We start from the raw sequence: 23,459 nt of genomic DNA on the forward strand, positions 1-23,459 counted from the left end.
TTTTCTGTGATCTGAGGCAGCACAAGGGAAGCCCTCTTAAGCACCAGATGGATTGTTCTGTGGAGCTAATTGCTTTTCTCCACTGCCTCAGCCTGTAAATAAAAAAGGAAGGGAGAGCACATTAGTGGTGCAAACTTCCTCCACAAAACCAGTGAGCACAGTGTGGGTTCCACAGACCTCATGTGGTGTTTTGATACCTTCAGGGCACCTGGAGCCCTGAGCAGGTGAATAATCCATTAAAAAAGAAGTAGAGAGCTGGATATGGTGGCACTTGCCTCTAATCCCAGCATTCAGGAGGCTGAGGCAGGAGAATCTCGAGTTTGAGGCCAGCTCAGGCTACATAGTGAGACCCTGTTTCAGTAAACCAAGCACTTGGTCCCCAGGAAAACACACACACACACACACACACACACACACACACACAGGAACTCATCTGTGAGGGTTATAGTGATTGTCCCACAATGGTTGCTGAAAGTATGTAAAACTTGACAGCTGACCTCTCATAAGAGTTTTAAGTTATTGAATGGGCTTCTGCATATGACATGTCATCAAGCTAGGAATTGGGCAGCTCCTGGGAGCCCCATGCTGGGCTCAGAGCCTGAGAGAACTCACTAGTGAAACGGGATCTGTCTGGGCGCTTGCTGACTAAGGAAACAGCCTGATTTCCCCTCTGTGAGCTTCTGTGTACTTATTTGCAAGGTGGAGACAGAACCTCCTGGTACTGCTGTAGGAATCCAGTGGACAGAGTGTCTCTACTCAGGTCATCAGGGATCTCCATGGCAAGTTAGCACCATGTGAACAGGGTAGTGTGTTGAGGGACATCAAGGCTCTAGCCTTAAGCTAGGCCTCAGAGGTGGCAAACTGGGGCTAGAAGCAAGAGGGGCACAGAATGATGAAAAGTGCTTGAGCACAGGGTCCAGGCATCTTTGGAAGTCCCTCCATGCTGTGAAACTTGGAGGAACTCAGGTGGAACCAGTACTCTGAGATGAGATGTCCTAATGATCTGCCTTAGGCTGTGGCCTGTCTGGGAGCAGCACACTTCCAAGAGCAGTGGTCAGGCTGCCCGTTGATGGCAGAAGAGAGCCCAGCCCACTGGTTCAGTGTCCTTTTGTGGGGCAGTGTCTTCACATTTTAGACTGGCTAGTCTCCAGGGGTCCTAGACCCCTGCTTGGCGTTTCATTCCCAGAGGCTCAGGCATCTCTGAGAGAGGGCAGGTCATCTAACATGTACCTTGGGGAGGAGGTACAGGTTGTGGTCTGTTGGCCTGGTGTGTTCCTGCCTTGCCCTCACCCTCTGGGGTGTAGAGGGTCATGTAGGCTGTGGTTTTCAATTTTCAGTGAGCACCAAGATTCCCAGGTTACCTGGACTGTCTGCATCTTATAAACACCTGGGTGACCTGAGGCCCAGGCTTAGAGAAATACCATCTGTAGGCATTTGGTGGGGAGACAAAGAAGAGCCCCCTCTGTCCATCCCTTTTCCATCAAGCCTGAGGAGAGAAGGCAACTACAGTGCTCAGTAGTGCTTAGGTCAGAAAGAGGTCAGTCGTGTGTTTCAGGGCCCTGTGGAGTTAAGGGTTTGGTGAGTAAGCAGTAGTAAATGCAGATGGAGCAGGGTAGAAGGAAACAACCCCTGAACTAAGAATTGCTAGCCAGGTCCCATGTGCATGGCCACCTTAGACCCTCTTCCTTTGAGCTGGTGATTCGAGAATGCTGTGCTCTCTTCTTCACTGTGTTATCTCATTCAATCCTGCAATAGCCCTGTCAGCTCCCAGCTTATAATTTTAGAATATTTTTTCCACCCCCAAAAGAAACCTTATACCCATGACCTACTGAGTCTCCTACATACCCAGCCCTCAGCAGCCTACTTTCTGTCACTATAGACTTGTCAGTGCTGGACATTTCATACAAGTGGAGTCCTACAACCTATGGGCTTCTTGAGTCTGCCTTCTTCCACCTTGCATGGTGTGCTCGCAGTTTAGGCTTGCCTCAGTGCATCAATCCCTTTTGTTGCCCGAGAACACTGACTGTGCTGTATATGCACCACGTTTTTGTTTACCCATTCTCAGCTGAGGTTATTCAGCATTTTTTTTTTTTTAATCATTACTAGTAAACAAACTTTTTTGTGTGTGTGTAGTACTGGTGTTTGACCTCAGGGCCTGTACTTGCCAGGCAAATGCTCTACCACTTAAGCCACTCCCTCAGTCCTGTTGCTGTTAAGATTATTAATATAACTGGGATTGCAAAAGGCTCAGTCCTCAGACCATGAGCTGCTGTTTTTCTTGTTCTTCCTCTTTAAGCTGGTTATCATTTTCTGTGGTCCTAGGACCTACCACATGATCCACTTACATGTTAACTCACGTACGTCTCCCACTTCTACTATGAGGATCCATTGTGTGTATTTTTACAAAGAAGAAAACTTGAGGCCTAAAGAGATGGAATTTTTGTTCAAGTTCAAACCATCAGTACGTGGTGTCTGTGGGATTTGAATCCTGACACCCTCCCTCCCTCTCACCTCCGCTCCAGGCTCCTTGATAGGATGGAGTCTGGACACGGCCGTTTAAAGGCCAGAAACAGGACACACAGACTGATGGTTCCCTTTGGTTCATCTCACAATAAGTGCCTGATTTGCCAGGCACCAGACCTACAAAGGAGAGGAAATAGTCCATGCCCTGTTGGGTAGGCAGACCAAAAGGGAGGGAACTGTAGCAGAGGGCAGGAAAGGTGACCAGCCTGGGAGGTGGCCCAGGAACAGCTGTGGGAGAACATGGATCATAAGCAGAGAAGGATGAGCATGTTATGTTGAAGGGCTTAGGTAAAAAAATGTTGATATGTGTGTGGTGTAGTGAGGATGGTAGTATGGTGAGATTAGGGCAGAGAATGTCAGAATGAGGCAGAGGTAGGCAGCTGAGAAAATGTGAGAAAGTTGTCCAACTGCCCGCTGTCCCTTACATGTGGGTGACACTCAGGACTGCTGCACAGGGCTGTGATGCCTCTGATGTTGGAACTAGAGCTGTCCTTTGCTTCTGGAAGAAGCTCAGAGGGGTTGCAGTGAACAGGTGCTTATGGACTGTGAGGTACAGCTGTAATGAAGAGGGCGGGCAGGGTTTCTAACGTAGATGAGTGGATGGATTGAGCAGAGGGCCTTCATGACTTACCTGGCAATTATTTCTGGTTTCAGGAATGCAAGGAAGGACTACATCATGGCCAAGTACATCGAAAGGAGATATGCAAGGAAGAAGCACGCAGATAATGCAGCAAAGCTCCATAGCCTGTGTGAGGCCGTGAAAACCAGAGACATTTTTGGGTTACTCCAAGCTTACGCCGATGGTGTGGACCTTACAGAAAAAATCCCACTGGCCAATGGACATGTAAGAGTGTGGCTGCTACTTACTTAAAAAAAAAAAGAAAAGAAAAAGGGGAAAAACAGAGGCAGTATAACCAGTCATGTAATCACCTAAAAAGACAGCACTTTTTCTGTAGGAAGAAACTAGTGGTTTATACTTTTTTTTTTTAATTGGCAAATAGTTTTACAAATTGAGCATATCTTATCCTAAATGCGTGGGACCAGAAATGTTTTGGATTTTGAATTTCTTCAGATCTGAAATACTTGCATATATGTAATGAGGGAACCCCGTCTAAACACAGAACTCATTCATGTTTAGCACATGCTCCACTCGCAGAGCATGGAGGTGATTCTATGCAGTGTTCTACTGCTCTTGTGTTCTGACTGTGACCCATCACAGGTCAGGTGTGGGATTTTCCACTTGTGTCGTGTTGACAAAGAAGTTTTGTACTTTAGAGCATTTTGGGTTAGGGATCGTCAACATGCATACATATTTATGGGGAACAATGTGATGTTTTGAGACATTCACATTGTAGAATGAGTAAATCAAGTTAATTATCATATTCTTTACCTCATATACTTGTTTTTGTAGTGAACACATTTCCAATCCACTATTAGCGATTTAAAAATACACAATACATTATTATTTTTAACCTTAGACACAGAGCTGTGCAACAGAACCTACTCCAGAACCTACTCTCCCTTTCTAACCGAACCTTCGTGTGTTATATAAATAAATAATAATTTATCATTAAACCAGATAAATGACAGTTCTGTAGAGACAACCCATCCAAGGGAATGCCATCTTCTCAGATGCCTGAGAGCCTGAGAGAACCCTTTCTTCCACTGTCTGGTTTAGTGAGAGCCTCACACTTGTATAGGGAGATGGTCACAGTGAGTTTCAGGGCCAGGCCTCTGCAGCCATGCTGAGAGGGAGTGCCCTGATAGAGACTGCTTTTTAGCCTGGCCCATTTACTCCTTCCTGAGGAGGTGGAGAGGAGACCGCCCCCACATTCCTGAAGGAGTGGGTCTGCAGTAAGCATTCAGTCCCTAAGCAGCAGGTTTCCTAGTCTCTTCCCTAGATTTGACATGGAAACACACTCTGGACCTGAAACCTCCCAGCTGTAGGACTGGGTTCCACTCTTATCAGTGCTCAGACCCACGCCAAGCTCTGCAGGCAGAGATGCTTAGAACAGCAACATTTTCTCCTGGTGGCTAAAACTGTCCTCATAGACATAGCCAACGTACCTGCAGGCTTGAGAAAACTCAAGCCCTGCAATCCAGAGTGGAGTGTGCCCAGACCTGTACCATGCTGTGGCCAGAGGACCAAGCAGGCGGGGCAGGTGGGAGAGGAGGTGAATTTTTCTGTCCACATCTCCTGTTCCTTTCCATTCTCTCACTCGCTTACCCATCTGGAATAACCCCCATTCATCTCACATGCCAAGCCAACCTTCAGAAAGGCAATGGTAGTTATGTTCCCTTAGTAGGAATCAAGGCCAGGACAGGTATTAGTATTCATAGCCTTATTTGTGAGTGCCAAATGAAAAAGTTGAATAAAAATACACTTTTCTTCTTACTCTGGGAACAGATATAGGGATTAGGTATAGGAGGCCTGGGGAAACCTTCTGGATGCTTTGAATAGGACCCGTGCTTGCGAACACCATTTTATGCAATTGATACAGGGACAGGGACAAGGGACACAGTGATCAAAAGGACTTTGGATGTGAAACCCCTGAATTTCTTGTTTATTTCCCTGAAAAGTGAAGAGGAATCAGGCCAGTTATAAGTCACATCTTCCCTCTGGTAGATACCTGCTGTGGAGATCAGAGAGGCACTCTGTGTCTTGGAGATAAGTTTTTTGGAAGAAAAGAAAAGAGACTTTTGCAAAGGGAGATACCCATGATTTCACTTGCTGGTCTGATGACTGAACACTTCCGCCAGAATTGTAATGCCTTGGTTTTGTTTTCAGGAGCCAGATGAGACAGCCCTCCACCTTGCAGTCAGATCTGTGGACCGGACTTCTCTTCACATTGTGGATTTCTTGGTTCAGAACAGGTCAGTATAAACTAAGGGGGAGCTTTGTTCCCGCCCTCTGGGATTTCTGAGGATGAATTTTGTTGCCAAGACAGATGCTTGTGTATTCAGGTCTAAACATGAATTATGGGGCAGAGGAAGTGTTGCCAGGTATGGGGCATTTCATGGCAATCCTAAAAGAAGCACTGGAGTATGAAAACAGAGCCCTTAGAGTGTGAGTCTAGGTCAGTGGTAGAGAGCTTGGCTACCATGTGCAAAGGCCTGAGTTCCATCCCCAGCACCACCAAAAAGTAGGAAGGGCTCTTTCTGACATTTAAATATTGCTGGTTTCCTCCTGATGGGAGCAGTGGGCACTGTCCCCTGAGATTGCCTCTGACCCCACTTGTCTGTCCAGAAGCACAAGGCCCTCTGTCCATCCTTGGTGATGGTGGCACCACCCATGGATGGCTTTTCCCACATCTGTGGAGTTTATGCACCTTTCTTGGATAGCCTGTCCTTATTCTGCATTGAGCAGATTTATGTATATGTCCCACACACACATACACCTGGAGGATGTGTGTATCTTGTCTCACCCACTGTGGGGACAAGGTAGAAATACTGTTAACTCATGAGTTCGCTCTGCGTGCTGGCTGCTGGTCCCACATTCCCTGCAGCATAGTCCCCAGTCCTTTAGCCTGTGATTCAGTGTTCTTTTTCTTTTATCTGTGCCGGGCAGTGGGAATCTGGATAAGCAGACAGGCAAGGGCAGCACAGCCCTGCACTACTGCTGCCTGACGGACAATGCTGAGTGCCTAAAGCTGCTTCTGCGGGGGAAGGCCTCCATCGAGATAGGTGAGCAACTGGGTCCCATGGGGGGTGCGGCTTGCTTGACTCTCCCTCCTACCTGCAGTTTGTGCCATTGTTGGAAACAGGGCTGACCCTTCGCTCATCCCTCAGAGGAGAGAGGGCCCCTCCCTACAAGTCCTTTAGGGCTCCTTGGCCTGGGTTTGATGGGCAGTACTCACTGTCCATCCCTTAGACTTTTATTGCTTCTGCAGGCTTACAGGAAGGCCGAGGCTGGGCCTTGCAGCTGTGCTGATCTGAGTAAACCTGGGCAAGGCTGGGAATGGTGACCTGCTCACCAACCCTGGCTCCTCACCAGAAATCAGGCTTACTGAGGGGAGATGCTGTCACTACCTCTTCATTTTGTTTATACCCCCACCCATGAGGGACTCTAATCTTGCCTGGCCTTTGTTCCTCCCTCTATCCTGGAATGCTGACCTGCTGTCAGTTGCTGAGGCATCAGTTATTGTTGGTTCCTGGGGAAGTATTTTGGAGGAACGTTATCCAAAGAGGAAAGAGTAGAAAAAGGTACATACCTGCTGGAGAGCAAGGCTTCTTTTCTAAATTAGTAATCATACTTTGTTGATGGAGACTTAAAACACAAATTTCAAATGGGTAGGCTGCTAAAGAGTTGAGTTCAAGTGTATTGGGCAGGGAGGCAGTACTCTGTGGGAGACCGAGGATGCCCTACTTGTAATGGGGATGTTGATTTTAATTAGTTGACTGCTTCAACAGTTTTATTTTCTTAATTAGCTCAAACTTTGCTTTTTAAAATCATAGCTTCTCCACTGTATTGCATCCTACACACTCACAAGACATGGTGAGCCCCACCCAGGTCAGACTGTGAGTTGTACACAGTTTCTTAGAGAGGCTTTACTGTATCTTTGTTAAATTGCACTAGAGAGCAGCCCCTTGTCAAGTGTGTGAGTCTGCTTTCTGTTACTGTGTCAAAATACCTGAGAAAATCAACTCAAGGGAAAAGGAAAGAGTTCTTTTGGCTCGTGGTTTCAAAGGTTTCATTCCAAGGTCACCTGGCTTCATCTCTTTGGGCTCGAGTATCATGGTGATGGGATCTTGTAGCAGAGGAAGCTGCTCACCTCATAGCAGCCAGAAAGCAGGGACTGGGGACAAGATATACCCTTCAGAGTCATACCCAATGACTCACTTCCTCCAACCAGGTCCCACCTTCTAATAGCCCACTCAGCTATGAACTCTTCAATGGATTGATTAATTCATTGATGAGGTTAGTGCCCTCTTGATCCAGTCACCTCTCAACAGCACCACCAGCTGTGGACCAAGCCACCAACATGTGAGCCTGAGGACACTTTGTATTCAAACCATAACACCGGGTTTTGCCATCCTGTCTCCTTCCCTCTGTCTTGATTTTTAGCTAATGAGTCAGGAGAGACGCCGCTGGACATTGCCAAGCGTCTCAGGCACGAACACTGTGAGGAGCTGGTGAGTCTCTGTGGGAAGGCGGCGTGGGCACCTCCCTCCGTGGGGAGGGTGTGTGCCAGCCTTCAGCATGGCATGTGGCAGGAGCAGATGTTGTCCTGAGTGGAACAAGCTAAGCATTGGCCTGACAGGAGCGTACTGGGGGAACAGGCAGCCACCCTCTGGTGGTGAGACTTGAACTTGAGTTGTGTGTGGTGTTTGGACATGTTGGTGGCCACCTTGAAGTGGAGGCTGGGTGGTCACACCGCCTACACACCACACCACACTGGCTTCCCTACTTTGTTCATTCACCCCCAACCCACATGGGTTGCCATGCACCAGCTGTTCTGACAAGAGAGATGGTGTAAACAGGGGAAGGAGCTGCTGGATCAGCAGGCTTAGATTTGCAGTGGGTTGTGCCCCACTGTGGCTTGGGGAAAACGTTCACCATCTCCTAGGCTGTTGTCTCATTTGTGAAGTTGAGTCAGTTACACCTCTTTGCAAGATTGTTGTGAAAATTATTGTTGAGCTTGCTAAAAACCCATTGGCCCACTAAGTGCCCGCTCAATAGAACTATTAATAATAAATGCTGTACAAGTGTAAGATAAGTAACAGATAACATTCTAGACATGTTAGATCTGTGAACTCATTTAATCTTTGTAACTACTTTATGACAGCTGCTACTGTATCTTCATTTTATAGATGAGGAGGAAGCAGGCCCAGAAAGGTTAAGTAACTTGTTCAAGGTGACACAGCTACTGTCTAGCTGTGGGAAAAATTTGACCCCAAACACCATCGTATATAATGAATTAACCTCTGTTCTACACACCTGGAGTGGAACTAGCTGTCTACTTTCTTTGAGATATTTGAGGAAATAGTCATTCAGATCATTTTCTGCATGATTTACTTAATTCACTCCCAGTAGTTGAGAAGGCTGGGTTAATATTTAATGATTCCTTCCCTTGAGATTGAGTGTGAGTATATGCAGTGTTAATACCTGCAGGCTGGTCCTCATCATTTAGACCTCAAATTCCACTTGCCTGTGTACTGTACTTTTCAGTTTACAGAGCACTTCCTGGGAGCTACCAGGTTGACTGTCGAGGATATCCCATGAATCGGGTGGAGGGGGCTTTTCCCAATTAATTTTTCTTAGACAGAATGCAGGCTTCTTGCCTAGATATTGGTCTGAACACCCCATGAGTGCTTGCCACTGATGGCTGACCATCCCTCATTCTCCACAGCTGACCCAGGCCTTATCTGGAAGGTTTAACTCCCATGTTCACGTGGAGTATGAATGGCGGCTGCTCCATGAGGACCTGGACGAGAGTGATGATGATGTGGATGAGAAACTTCAGGTCTGTGCGGGGTTGCCTCACGGTAAAAGGACTTGCTAAGCTTTACTCAGAGCAGAATAAAGACTGAAAACTGTTTTGCAAAAAAGACAGTACAGCTTATTTTGTGCAAACATTGATCTCCTTTGCTCCCTGCTGCCTCCTTATTCCTGTGCACACTAACGTAAAAGAGGGCTAGCCATGTGATCATAGTTACATTGGCCCGGAGCTATGAAGGAAGGGCAGGAAGACCTTTAAGTGTGGGGGCTGGAGAGGGAGCCACTTGCTATGAACTCCTGCTGTAAAGAGCCAGATTTGCCCCAATACAGGCGATCACGTCCACCTGGCCCATCTTAAAAGTCTTGACTGGAATCATTCAGTGGCCTTTCGAGTTCATTGGGTCCCACTCCTTCCTTGATTTAGTGAGAGGTTGTCTAAAGGGACACAACTATTTTCAGACAGCCTTGAAACAAGAACAAGGGCTCTTGCCTGGTTCAGTTCCCTTCTAACCACACACTGCCTTGCCCACATGAATAGACTGCTGTCACCTTCACACAGGTCTCTGAGTAGAGAGTCAAGCTCAGGCAGCCACCCCCAAAACCCATACTCTGGGTGGTCACCCCATCCTAGCTCCCACCTCAGTGTGCTTCTCGGTGTGCCAGGAGTCGTCTTTGTTGACATGAGAGGAAAGGCTCTAGTGAGCACATTTTAATTGTATAGTATTCTAATGAGTAGTAGATATGGATGAAAGAAGGCTAGCATCTCTGAAACCTATTGGACCATCTCTGCTCATGAAGCAGTTACCACCTGTACTTGCTTGGAGTACAGAATAAGAAGTGAGAAGAGCTCTAAGTTCATATTTACCAGAGTGCCTGTTTGGTCACACATCACATTCCGGTCGTATGAGCAGGTGATGAAGCAGGTAGATAGTAATTAGGAGTACAAAAGCTAGGCTCGGGTGCAGAGTCCTAAGACTGAGACTTGCCCACCCACGCCCTTTGTTTCCAGCAGGGAGGTGGGTGCAGTTTGTCCCCCCCCACCCCCAAGCTGGGGCTTAGTTGGAATTTAGAAATCTGAGTGAAAAGCCACTGGCTGCTGAGTTCTGCACACCTAAGCCTGGTTTGAACTCTTGGTTCTGCCAAAGCCTGGAGTGGGTGGGCCATCCTGGGGGGGCAGGTGGAGAACTGAAGATGATTCTGTGCTACCTGACAAGTCCCTGGCACTGTGCTTGAGAAACAGGGAAAGGTGAACCCATGTAACAGATGAGAGTGAGGGTCAGCCAGGATATGCTGACCCCTGAGCTCGAGGAATCTCAGGAATTCCCAGGAACATTACCAGGAATGTTGATCCACCCTGAAGAAACTGAGTGCCATTGGAGGTGGAGCACAGCTGGGTGGTCAGAGCCGTGATACTGCTCTGTAGTATAAGGCAGCATGTCTAGGAAGGGGACCTTAGAGGCGGTGAGAACTAGGTTGAAGGAACTCTGGCTAGTGAGATGAAATAGCTTCTATTTGAAATCCTTCACAGAATGGAGAATTGTAAGTAATAAATCATTGCTTTTTGGGGGGGGGGGGTGTGTTTGTATTTCAATTTCGAGATGCAAGAAGAGTGTTTTAAAATCCAAGTTGCTCTCATGCAACGGTTGAGAGTTAAAATGGTTTTCATGGTCACGTCAAGTGTTATCACCCAGAAAAATCATTTCTCCAGCTCACCTTCACCCCAACATTCCTCCGTAGCCTAGTCCCAACCGGCGGGAGGACCGTCCTGTGAGCTTCTACCAGCTGGGGTCCAGCCAGCTTCAGCCCAGTGCTGCATCTTTGGCCCGAGATGCTGCAAACCTCGCCAAGGACAAGCAGAGGGGCTTCATGCCCAGCATCCTGCAGAATGAGACCTATGGAGCCATCCTAAGTGGCAGCCCACCCCCCTCCCAGCCCGCAGCCCCCAGCACCACCAGTGCCCCCCCACTCCCACCTCGGAATGTCGGCAAAGGTATGCAATTTTGGGGTTCCTTTCAAATGCATAGAGGAGTTGGTTTTGGTCTTTGGGAAGTTTATAGCTTTTTTATCCCAAACTAGATGACATTTGGGTGCTTATTTTGCAGTTATTTTCTGTTTGCATCCTTAAGAAATTATATCATTCTTGAGAAGCCAAACAGTGGTAGAGATCTTGACTGAATTCTTACTCTGGCAGAAGTGTGGCTGGGCAGGGCAGAACATTATCAGGGCAGGAGGTGTGCAGGAGCCAGGGCTCTCTGCAGCAGTTCCTTCTGTTCCTTTTTTCTACCATTTCTACTTACTTCCTCCCCTGCCTTGATTCTCCCTTTTCTCAGTTCTCTTCTGCCTTACATCTGGGCTGCTTATGGCACTTGGATTACTTCTTATCTCTGTAATCCCATGAAGTGAAGGAGAAAATGATAATAATTTGGGGAACAATGCTCAACCTAGTCGTAAAAATACAGAATTGTCCTCTTGATGCCTGACGTGTCAGAAGCTGGCTACACTCAGTTCTGTCTCAGCATAGCCAGTTTGATTCGACAGGTGGTATTTTTTGTTTTTACAAATATGAAAATATAAGTATGGAAGAGTTAAGTAGTTGGTCTGTTAGTGAAGGCCACCTGGCCACTGTGCAGACCCAGCAAATGATAGCTCAGTCCAGGCAGTGGCCTTCAGGGCTTCCCAGGTCAAGGAAGGGCTGCTTGGACTTTGCCGGGCCCAGGAAAGACAAGAACCTTCACAGAGCTGTACCCAGGCACTGTGGCCACTATGAGCTACTGATGGTATGGAGCCTACAGCGTAAGATACATCCTAAATTGTGTTCATGCTGTGACTGAGAGCTGGGGAGGGAAGGGATGGTATTGGGTACTGGAAGACTAGGCTGGAGGGGTGACAGACAGCCATGTGCCATCTCATTGTATATGTCCTTGGTAGTATGGGTAGGCTCCTTCTTGCCCTACTGTCCTGGGTATCTCAAGGACCCTGTCCTAGAACCTTGCCTTGTCACTCTTAGAGGCCCAGAAAAGTTACGCTGAATGATCATGTGGGTCACTGAATCACAGGCCCTAGGAGCCAGTGCACTGAGAATGGCCCTGCACCTGGCAGGCCCAGAATCCAGCCTGCTTGCCTGCTCCACACCCCAGACCTCCCAGAGAGCGTATATGCTTAGGCTTGATGAGGATGCCCTGGGCAAAGAATGCAGCTTTGAGATGAGTTGTATTCCCCCCACCCCCTCACAGGCTGGCCAGGGTGATGCAGGTCGCAGTGTTCCTCCTACCTTGCTTTCTGGAAATGGGTGTTAATTCTGAACAACCCAGTCAGGAGGACTGGGCATCTTTGTGTGGCTTGTGTGCCACCAGAGGAGAGGTTTCATTTTCTGTGTTGGGTGAGTGCAGGAACAGTAAGCTCTTCACGTTGATTTCTTGGTTTCCTACAGTCCTGGAATTAGAGGGTTTTGATTTTTTCCCATTCTTTTTGCCATTCTTGTCTTTACCTTCATTTCTTCTTTAGATGAAGTAGATTGCACCCTTCCTCTGCTTCTCCTCTATTTAGTCCACACTTGGTAGGAAGATGGAGTTCCCACATACCAGGTGGACAGAGGAGGTGACATTCTGTCAGTTGGGGAAGACCCTGCTCACCACAAGTGGGGTGTGAAAGCTCCCTCCTGACCCTGGGTCCTGGCCTGGGAGCGTGAGGCCCATTTTCACTGTCAGACCCAGCCCTCCCCATGGGCTGTGCACAGGCATGACACAGGGTCACATCTATGTACTTGAATAGATGATACTCGGTGGGAAAGAACTCAGGGCTTCATATGGCAGAGGAAGGACCTATGACCAGGGAAAGTCCATCTCTTTCAGGGGTCACCTGAACCTGCTGGGTCATCTGTGTCATCCTTTAGCCAGAAATGTTTGCAAGAGATAGAGAGAGAGCCCCCCCCACCCCACAGCCAGTGCCTGATTTCCACTACGACTGCCAGCAGTGTCAGCCAGGACACAGTACTCCTGCATGGCGTGACTCCTGGTGCTCACAGGAAGGATGTAATGGAAGGGCAGAAATGAGCACAAGTCCTTTAGGCCCCCAAATGCAATGCTCAGAAGACAAATTTGTGGCTATTTATTTCCCTCTTCAGTAATAAATTTGAGAAGTAAAATCAGGAATTTAAAAATTATCACCACTGAGTTGCAAAAAGCCATCTAGGAATGTGCCCTGGAGCATCTTTGGTTAACTGTGTCTTCCAGGTACAAGAAGCAAGAGTAAAGTTCAGGTTTCTATTTGCTGTTCTAGAAGGGTCATACTGACCTTTTTATAAGTGAGAGGATCAATAACACAGTGTTTTGTTTCTGTTTTTGTTCCGTGTATGTGCATGCATGTGTGTGCATGTGTGTGTGTGTGTGTGCGTGTGTGCGTGTGGGTTTAGTTCAGACAGCCTCCTCAGCTAACACCCTGTGGAAGACAAACTCTGTAGGTGTGGACGCTGTAAGCCGGCAGCGATCTTCGTCAGATCCGCCAGCTGTCCACCCACCGCTGCCCCCTCTTCGTGTGACATCTACCAGTACGTTTTTTTTTTCCTTTTTCCTTTCTTGCCAGTGGGCCTTGTAGATCTGAAAGGTAGGGGACAGAGTTGGCAGCCACCTGGGGAGATTGCCACAGGGTTGTACACCTTCTCACAGATAGATACCAGGTGGCTCTTAACAGCTGCGAACCCTGCTGCCTCCCCAGCAGCAAGCTCCTATCTGTGCCCCAGCCATACTCCCAAGGTGGCTCACTCTATTCTCTATCTCGCAAAGCATTTGAGCTGCATTTCCTCCTCTATCTACTACCCTAAAGCTTCCATTTCCTTTGGCCATGAGATGGTTTTTGATATTTGGGGACAGTCATTTTGATTATGATCTGGCATTTAGTTTTCACTGCCAGCATGTGGTTGAAATTCCCCAAAGTCTTAGGGAAGAGGCCTTGCTCCTAGTGCAGAGCTGAGCGTGTGTCACTGAATCAGTGACACGAGCCCAAGATGCTACCCTGTTTGCCTTCTGCTCTTTGTTGGCGTGGGGCAATGAGGAGTGCAGCACCTCTGGGGTTGCTGCCTCCAGAGACCTGGGAGTATCCGAGGCCAGGATTCCTGTGGGTTCCTTAAGTGATTAAAATAAAAAGCAGCTCACTTCAGCTGCCGTAAGTGCCATGTGAGCACACATTGACAACAGAGTCGGGGACTGTGTCTGGGAGGTTCTTCAGAGGCTGTCCATGCCCATTAGGGGCAGGGAAATGGTTCAGCTGAGACATCCATAGGTCAGGTAGCAAGGGGATTCACAGTAGGCCTAAAGCCCTGCCTCTTAGTCAACATCTCCAGGGTGAGATTTGTGAGCTAGTCTAGTCTGCCTTTTGATTTTTCCTTCAGAATGGAAAAAGGAAAAAAAGAGGAAGGAAGGAAGGAAAAAAAAAAGCCTATAAACTGGATTCCTTCATTTTTCCCAACCTTTTTGGTCACCAAAGGCCTTGTTTTCACTGGCTTGTCCTGTGCCCTTATATGTTAGATCCCATCCCAAGGTAAGTTACCACCTGTAACAAGGACCTGGAGCTTTGCCATTTGTCAAAGAGGAGGAATGGAGTGAAGAAAACTCCAGCTCAGGACCTAGCTCCATTTCTTAACAGCTGTGCTACCTGGGTCTGTTTGAGTCTCAGCATCCTATCTATAAAATGTAGATAATAATAGTACCTTGGGACCTTTTATTAAGTTGGTCATTGCATTGTCCTCAGAATGGGCCCTGCTTGGCAGCCTGGTGGAATGGGTAGAGCCTATTCCCCTCCAATGCTGGGCCAGCTCAGGCTGAAGGAGTCCTGGCTCAAGAAGGCCCAGCCCCTCATGCTGGAAGCTAGTGCTGGCCTCTACCGAGCAAAGCCAGGCCAAAGAAGAATTTTGATTGCAGTTGAGGCTTGAACTTTTTGAGTGGTTGGGACTGGACTCCCTGTCCCTCCTTTCACAGTTTCCAAGGTGAGCTGTAAGCATCAGCAAGCACTGCTCAGGAGGAGCACTAGAAAGAGTCCTTTCTGGAGAAGGCTCGGCTCAGTGAAGGTGGGCCGTGGAGCCTGGGAAGCGCACCCTGTTTCCTCTCCTCCTCTCTCTGCAGATCCCCTGACCTCCACACCTCCCCCTCCTGTGGCCAAGCCGCCTGGTGTGCTAGAAGCATTGGGCCAGCCCAGCAAGCCTACTCAGCCTGGGGCTGTGCAGAGCAAGCCCCCACCCCTGCCGCCCCAACCACCCAGCCGCCTGCCACAGAAGAAACCTGCTTCTGGGTAAGCTCTGTCCCTTCTTTGTGCTCACTGCATCATCCAGCCCTTTTTCTTCCATTCAGAGGGCTTCCAAGTGGCCATGGCCCCATCACTTCATCTGCTAAGGTTCCTGTCCAAACCCTGCAAATCTCTTATGCTTCTGGTACTATAGTGTGGGGGCCAACCTGCCCATAACTTACTCATCAGCTCTTGAGAGTCTTAAAATTAATTCTTAAAAAATTTTTTATCCATGAAAATTTCTTAGAAATGTGTATCTTAAATCCACATAATGAATTTAGATTTTTGTTTAGTACAGACACTGGAATTTTTGGAGTAAAGTCCTCAAGACGAGGCCCTTTGGGTTCTGTTTGCTGCCCACTGGAAAGGTAACCTTGAACTCAGGAACCCTCTTCAGTGTGAGGTATATGTTTCCTGCAAACACGGATATTCTCCTTCCTATACACACTATGTCTAGCAAAGCCAGGAAATTAACATGGACATGCAACCACCATCCAGCCCTCTCACCCAAGACAGGTTCTGCTGTTTATTCCAATAATAGGCTTATTGCAAAGGCATCCCAACCATCTCTCTTAATCTGAGTCTTTATAGTGGAAGATTAGGTTTTTGTTTTAGCGGAAATGCTATAAAGAAGCCAAGATCTGGGTGTTGAATGTCATTGTTTGTAGCTAGGCCCTCTTCATGGTCAGAACTAGGAAATACACACACACACCTGTATACATAAGTATGTACTCATATGCATACATGCACAAACATGTATGGACACACATTTATCTGTATTCTGTGTCTTCTTTTTTCGGCAGTACTGGTTTGAACTTAGGGCTTCACATCTGCTAGGCAGGGGCTCTACCACTTGAGCCACACTCCATTCCTTTTTGTTCTGGTTATTTTGAAAATAGGGTCTTTCTTTTTGCCTAGGCCTGGACCACTACCTTCCTATTTTACACTTCCTGCTATCGCCAGAATGACAGGTATGCACCACCATGGCCAGCTTTGTTCTGTTGAAGTGGAGTCTTGCCAAGTTTTTGGACAGAGCTGGCCTGGAACCACAATCCTCCTGATCTTAGCCTCCCGTGTGGCCTTGGATGACAGAAGGATACCACTGTGTCCAGCTATTGGTTGAGATGGGATCTGGCTAACTTTTTGCCTGGGCTGACCTTGGACTGAGAGACTAGGATTACAGGCATGGCCCACTGGCACCTAACCTATTCTGTGGTCTTTCTGTATTGAAATCCATGAGTTTCACTTGTTGTACATATATAGATCACACCAGAACTTACTGTGTGAAATACAACTGTTTTGTTATGTCACATTTTATCATTCCTGTCATTGTCAGAAATTTGAATGACAAGTGGGGATAGCTTGTTCTTGCTCCACAGTATATGAGGCCTTACCTGAAAAGACTCAAAGGTTGGTGGGGAGGGCATTTGGTATAGGAAGCCACTCATTAGTTGGGACTGGTGTCATGGAGGCCTCCCCACTCCACAGATCTAGTCACTGGTACTACCTGTCAGCTGGCACCTTGTCTGGGACTGCTGACCATAACCTCTACATGTATGTGGCATCTCCATGTGGTGTAGTTTCCTTGAAGCTCAGGGTATGGGTCCATGAACAGGTCTGCAAAACAGACCTGGCCCTAGATTCTGGCTGGCATTTCTTCTACCATGTTACTGCTCAGGACAGAGCCTAGATGCAGTGGGGCATAGGACTGTGATGTGCCATAGGGCAGTCACAGGCTTGGAATCTCGAGGGTAAGCTGGGGACATAGCTCACTTGGTAAAGTGCTTGTCTTGACTAGCATGTGTGAAGCCCTGGATTCAAACACTAGTAATTAAAAAAAAGACTCTGGAGACAATGTTCAAATATTCATTTTAATTTTTTCCCTTTTCTAAAGGTGAGAACCCTGGCTCCTGTATTACTGACATTGTCAGTCCTCCTTTGGAACAGTTCTGTCTCTGCTTCTACCCTCCCCTGGACTGAAGTCCCCTTTCCCTCTGTGGGTATAATCCCATTCCAGGACCCCCACTTGGACATTGGATGTGCAGTCTTTTGCCCCCTAGCGGGCCAGCTGTCTGCTGACACACTGATGTCCTCCTCATCCCACCCAGGTTGGATGTTTAGGCCACCCTCCATTGGATAGACCCTCTTTGTTCCCTCAGGCTGACCTGTCCCCCTCCCTCTCTTGGCTGCCTTCCCTCCTGGCATGATCTTTGGTTCTGCAGTACAGATCTGTTTTCATCCAAGCTGCCGGATGGATGATGGTGCCTTTCAAGATAAATTCTACGCCTCTCAATTCTGACAAACTTCACTGATTTTTTTAATACCTTAAATTCTGTTTTTTTTTTTTTTCTGGTATCTCTTAATTTAATTCTGATTCTTCACATGTCAGATCTGCTCAGCCTTTCCTCTTGGTATGTCAGCTTGCTTGACCAAATGACCTAACTGTTCTGACAGCTCCCCCAGAATCTAGGGACCAAAGATGTGGCATGTACTCCAGACTCAAGAGTAGACCCAGAGCCCTCTGTCTTCTGACTCTACCATCAATATCCCTTGGGATCAGGGAAATGGTAGTGGGAACTGCACCCTGGCTGTTCATACTCTCTTCACCAAAGCCAGTCTGGTGGCCCCAGACTTGAGGCCAGATTGGTAGTGAAGCCTGTAGTGGGCTCTGGGGCAGGGGTAGGAGGTGGGGCAGGAGGAGCTCATCTTTGATCATCAGTTGGCCTCTGCCACCAACTTGTTCCATTCCTGCTTTGTTTCCTTGCCAGGTTATAAAATCTACTTTCTGAGACATTTTCTCAGTTTTATCTTGCAATTTTTTATTAAGTTTTCTGTTTCTTTTCTCAAGTCAACTCTTTGTGGTATTTGTTTCATAGCATTTCCTGTCTCAGAATATTAATGATGTGTTTTGTCGGGGAGTTAGTGTTCATTTTCATGTTGCTTTTCTGCATAGTGTGTTTCTTCCCCATCACTTTGGCCTCTTATGTATGCGTAAGGCTTTTCCCTATAAACTCTGCTCTGCACCCATCTGTTCCTGTTGTGGATGAGGTATTGAGAACTGACTAGCAGACTGCATTCTGATGCACAGAGATGCCAAGGTGGGTGTGTTAGACAGACTTTTTTTGTCACTGTGACAAATACACAGTATAAAGGAGGAAAGATTTCTTTTGACTCACAGTTTCAGAGGTCCAGGGTTAGGTGGCTCCACTGCAATATACCTGAGGAAGTAAGGCAGAGCATCCCTCATGGTGGCAGGGCATGGAGGAAGAAAGCTGCTCACCTCATGGCAGCCAGGAAGCAGAAAGGGAGAGTGCTCAGAGAAGGGGCCAGGGACAAAGGCACGCCCCCGGTGACCTACTTCTTCCAACTTGGTTCTCCCTCCTAGTTTTTACCCACCATCTCTCAATAATACTATCAGATTATGAATCCATTGATGGATTGCTCCATTGCTTAGGTCAGAGCCCTCATGATATAGTCGCATCCCAAAAGTTCCACCTCTTAACATTGCATTGGGGACTAAGAGCCTTTGCTCTTAGTGGGTTTCCCTGGGGAGTGCTCTGTTTGAGCTGTTTGCTTGGGGAACTCCAAACGTAAGCTTTTTCCTTAGACAACTCAGGTTCCCTTGTTTCTTACCTGAGAGATGTGAGTTTTCTGGGAGTTAAGTTGGGAAACAAATTAAGCTTTTACTTGATTCTCTTTTTTGTAAGATGCTCCTACCAACTGTACCTGGTATTCTCTGGGCCAGACACCCTCAGCTGGGCCTTCCCCAAGAATGGAAACTGTCCTCAGTAAGATGGGGTGGGTTGGATGGGTTGTTCTGTGCTGGGGTGGAAATCCAGGGATTCAGCAGCTACTTAAGACAGATTTTGAAAAATTCCTCTGTTTATTGTTTGCCTTGTCTCCCTGTTCCAGAGGTTCTTGCCTGCATAGGGTACTCCAGCACACATGGGAGTGTTCCAGGGCTTTCCTCAAAGCAGTGTAGGAAATCCCCTTCTTAGGTCCACAGCATTCTTAAAATTCACCCTTCTCAGCTTCTAAAATTTTGCTTCCTCTTCAGTTCTCTTTGTTATTTTGGTTTGGATTTTCATTTTCAGTAGAATAGGTGTCTTTCAATCTGCTATTTTATTATTATTATTATTAAAGCAGCACTGGAGATTGAACTCGGGGCTTTGTGCTTGCTAGATGAGTGCTCTACCACTTGAGTCATGACCCCAGTCCCACGCCTTCCTGTTCCTAAACAGCAATTAGAAATACAGGCAGTTTCTGTGTTATGCTGTAACAAATACGCTCTCATGTGACAGTTATTATTTTTGCCTCTACAACAAATAGCCGCAGGCTGTGTTTATTGGTTTCTGTGTGGCCCAGACCTTGTGTCCACTTCTTTCTCTCTTTTCTTATAACATCTGAGGATTTGCTGTGTCCAAGCTACTGCTCTTTAATGGGCCAAGTTATGTCTTGGAATTTGGAACAAGAAACAGTGAGCCCCAGGCACTTCCCAGGGAGTTGAGAACAGGGTGTTAACTGTCAAGGGTAAGCTCCCTGGCACGGTCTTCCCAGCTGCTTTCCTGATTCCCTGCAGAGTCTGAGCAAGGGCTGCCAGGTGAATTTCCTCTCTAGCATATGCTTTGCTTATTTATTTTTATCCCATTGAAAGGAAAGGTGCAAGAAGACAGTAGGGTCAGGGAAGGGGAGGTGGCCCAAACAAGTGTATACACATGTAAGTAAATGTAAAAAAACGATAAAGAAAAAAAAAAAAATGTGTCCAAGATGGATTCCAGTACATGGAACCAGGCTGCTACTGCTTGTGGAGTTACATTTTCAAAGGAAGACATGGTGTGTCCTCTTGAAAACGAAGCAGTACCTCCTCCACATTTTGACTGAGGTAGAGATCTGGATTTTCATATTTGTCCTCCTAGAACACAGAGGGCAAACTCTGGCCCCACAGGCCAGCTTCAGCCTGCCACCTGTTTTATGAGGTAACTCTGGATTTTGTACTTACAAATGGTGAGGAAAAAGAAACAAACAAACAAAAAAAAGGCACATGAGAATTATGTGTAATTCAAATTTCAGTGCCTGTAAGTAAAATTTTGTTAGAACATGGCGCGCTCATTTACTTGTGCATCGTCCGTGGCTGCTTTCGTGTTGTGGTGGCAGACTTGAACAGTTGCTATAGAGACTCCGTAACTCACAAAGCCTGAAAAGTTTATTGCCTGGCCCTTTAGAGAAAAAGGTGGGTAACAGGTCTTAGACCCAAGCCACGCTGTTAGCATTTCGCATTTGGGGTAACTGCTCAGAGGGATTATGTGTGTTGAGACATTTGTACCCAGAGACAGTGAAAATTAGGTGATGAGACTGTCAGGTTGACGGGCCTTCATTTTTATGCCTTTTCAATTCCTTGAAAATAAGAGCAAAACCAATGTCCTGCTCTCTCCATCTTCATCCTGAGACCATAGACATAAGCACCCAAAGGGGCTAATTCCAGGCAGCAGAGGAAGAGTGTGACAGGAGTGAGCATGCCGTAGAAGGAATGTGTCGTGGGCTGCCTCATGCCTTCTGCTTCCCAGTCCCTCTGACTTCAGCTCCGTGCCAGCTCCACAAGGCCCCCAGGCATCTGAAGATAAAGTACTTCCCTTGGCCTATTACACAGACCTTTGTCCCTAGTTACAGTCCTGGTTTCACACCTTCTCAGATGAAAATGCCAATTCTCAGCAGCCTATTTATCCAGGTCTACCAGTAGCAGAGCTGTAGAGCAGAACTGACCCCATCTGCCAGCCCTGAGGACCTCTTCTGTTCATAGAGCCTGTGTGGTCAGCCACATTGGTTCCCAGCAGCAGGGACCACTGAGCACAGAGGTGTGGAAGACACTGACTGAACTGATGGTGCCTGGACAGGTCTTGGGAGACCCACCCAGGCCTGAGTTTAAGATTCAGCCCCACCTTTCATGTGTTTTTGAAACACAAAAGGGTTAAACATATTAGGAGAGGAGCCAGTGGCTAGTGCTCAGCTTCTAGCCCTAGCAGCCTACAGAAGTGCTTTGGAAGTGTCCTGGTGATAGGATCAGGAACTTGGTTCTAGCACTTTCCTCTGGCCTTTCATTCTTCCTTTTTCAAAAATAAATAAATAAAGAGTAGCTGGATGGTGGTTGATAAAATCAACTCACACTGTTTCAAAAACACAGATGAGTCCCTTACCAAATCTGTTTTTCCCCTTCCTTATAGGACTGACAAGCCAACCCCAATGATCAACAAAGGTCAGCCACGAGGACCTGGTAATTATTTCATTTGGGAGACTGAGTCTGATTCTGCTGGGTTTGTGGAGGGAACATTTCCAGGCAGATGGTTAGCCCTAGGCAGGGTCTGGCATCCTCCATCTGCAACTGTCCTTCCCTGCTCAGGGCCTACTCAGGTGCTCTCGCTCCCAAACGAGGCCTGGGGCTCCTCTTGTGCCCCTACTTCTGTCCTGCTGATTACATTCTTTAAAGGTTGATAGGGGACTTTCCATCAACACACCAGAACTTCTGGAGAAATCTGCTTTCAGACATGACCCTGTGGCTCTGGGGGTCATTGTTTATGACTGTGGTTACAATTTGATGGGGTACCTTATAAAGTTGCTTCATTTTGACCCTAACACAGAAGCTCCAGGTTCTCTGTCTAATGCCGTGACCCTGCAGCCCCCTGCACCCATGCCCAGGAAGTCACAGGCGGTAAGTGGATGGGTCTGCTTTTTTGTTCCTTGCTCTAGCCTGTACTCCAAGACAGCAGGTTTTCCCCATTTTTCCTGATGAGGGAGGGGTAGGGGCTTCTTCCTGGCACTTGTCAGCTGGTGGGCTTGGCCTTCTGGCCATAGCTTCAGCACAGACCCCCACAAGTGCCAAGCCTGCTTCATTTCCTAGTTTTGCCCAGGCTCTTCCCTCAGCTGGTATCTCCCTCTTTTCTCTCCCTGGCACCCAAGTGGACTGACCTGGGTCTGGGACTCCTGATACCAATGGGAAGCAGGAGGCCCACTTTTTTCACCTCCTCCCATACTAGTCTTTGCTTCTTCTCCTGATGCAGACCAAGTCAAAACCCAAGCGGGTCAAAGCACTCTACAACTGTGTGGCTGACAACCCTGACGAGCTGACCTTCTCCGAAGGGGATGTGATCGTGGTAGACGGGGAGGAGGACCAGGAGTGGTGGGTGAGTTGGGGTGGGGCCTGGCAGGAACTTGGGGCTGAGCTGCTTTCTGCCTCTCTTGGCCTTAAGGGGCCCCCATAGAGATGAGGTTCTTGGCCTCAATAGTTTAGTCCTGGTGCTGCTGCCACGCCTCAGGCCCCTGGCTGGCATACCCACCTCCAAGTGGGCCTGGTCTATCCCCCTGGGTGGGTTCCTCTTGTTTTGCTGGGTAGGCTACTTAGCTGCAGTATCCAGAGCACACTGAGGCCCTGAACTGAGAACCCCTTGCATTTTGAGGCCTTGAGTTTCTAGGTCAGGACACTAGTTGCCATGTTAGTGGAGAACTGGCCTCCAGGGCAGAGGCCCCGTGTTGTCTGGTCCTGTAACTAGCTGTGGGCTGCTCTGTGTCTCAATGGTCAGGATGAGCACTGGGGTCTCCCCACAGGGCCTGGCAGTTTAGACTTAACAGGCTGAGGACCTTGGCAGGGTTTTCAGAGTTGTATGTCATTCACATAAAGGGAGTTGCCTGTGGTAGGGATGATAGGAGAAGTACCCTCTAGGAGGGAGGGCTTATCAGATAGGGTATAGGATTAAACAAGGCAAAAAGAAGTATAGGCAGAAAGCACTTTCAGTATCTGCCACCCAGTGGATGCTCTTGGCTCTGCTACGTAAAATGGAACTCTGGTGTCCGATAGTTCCAACAGATGCCTCAGATAGGACTTAGGGGAGTGGCTATGCTTTGTCAGGCACAAGTTTTGACCCTGCCTGTAGTCACTGTCCCTAGCAGAACTCCTGCCTGTGTTTCACCCTCCAGCACTGTGGGACTCAGCCTTGTAGCACTGTCATTGGCAGGGCTGGGTTCCCCCTTTTGTACTGTGGATGAAAGTATCTGTGGGTCAAGGGCTCCTGTCTCCATCAGCCTTGTTCAGCATAGGCTATGTAGGGACACAGCTCCTGGGTTCCCTGAGCCCATTTGCCCTTGTTGCTGAGTTCCTATCGTGTGGCCGTGCTGGCTGAGGAGCTGCGCGAACCTGAGTTTGCTTCTCCCCTGCCTACACTGCACCCACTGA

The 23,459-nt window shown here is 47.8% G+C and overlaps 1 protein-coding gene across 7 annotated transcripts in view; it reads left to right on the top strand.

Moving 5' to 3' along the window:
- The window catches only part of Asap2 (ArfGAP with SH3 domain, ankyrin repeat and PH domain 2), a 154,277-nt gene that overhangs the window by 127,639 nt on the left and 3,179 nt on the right, over nt 1-23,459 (top strand). For 3 of the 7 annotated variants that reach the window (XM_020178735.2, XM_074049133.1, XM_074049134.1), the window contains 11 exons: nt 3,178-3,367; nt 5,312-5,397; nt 6,092-6,207; nt 7,589-7,656; nt 8,874-8,987; nt 10,700-10,952; nt 13,374-13,508; nt 15,079-15,244; nt 21,457-21,506; nt 21,871-21,941; nt 22,291-22,413. In XM_020178735.2, the coding sequence (XP_020034324.2) occupies nt 3,178-3,367; nt 5,312-5,397; nt 6,092-6,207; nt 7,589-7,656; nt 8,874-8,987; nt 10,700-10,952; nt 13,374-13,508; nt 15,079-15,244; nt 21,457-21,506; nt 21,871-21,941; nt 22,291-22,413 (1,372 nt within the window). Of the gene's footprint in view, nt 1-3,177; nt 3,368-5,311; nt 5,398-6,091; nt 6,208-7,588; nt 7,657-8,873; nt 8,988-10,699; nt 10,953-13,373; nt 13,509-15,078; nt 15,245-16,156; nt 16,210-21,456; nt 21,507-21,870; nt 21,942-22,290; nt 22,414-23,459 lie in introns of those variants that run through there. The other 4 variants (XR_012439591.1, XR_012439592.1, XM_074049132.1 and 1 more) reach the window with 4 other exon arrangements.

This window comes from Castor canadensis, chromosome 12, assembly GCF_047511655.1.
Source record: "Castor canadensis chromosome 12, mCasCan1.hap1v2, whole genome shotgun sequence".
NCBI lineage: Eukaryota > Metazoa > Chordata > Mammalia > Rodentia > Castoridae > Castor > Castor canadensis.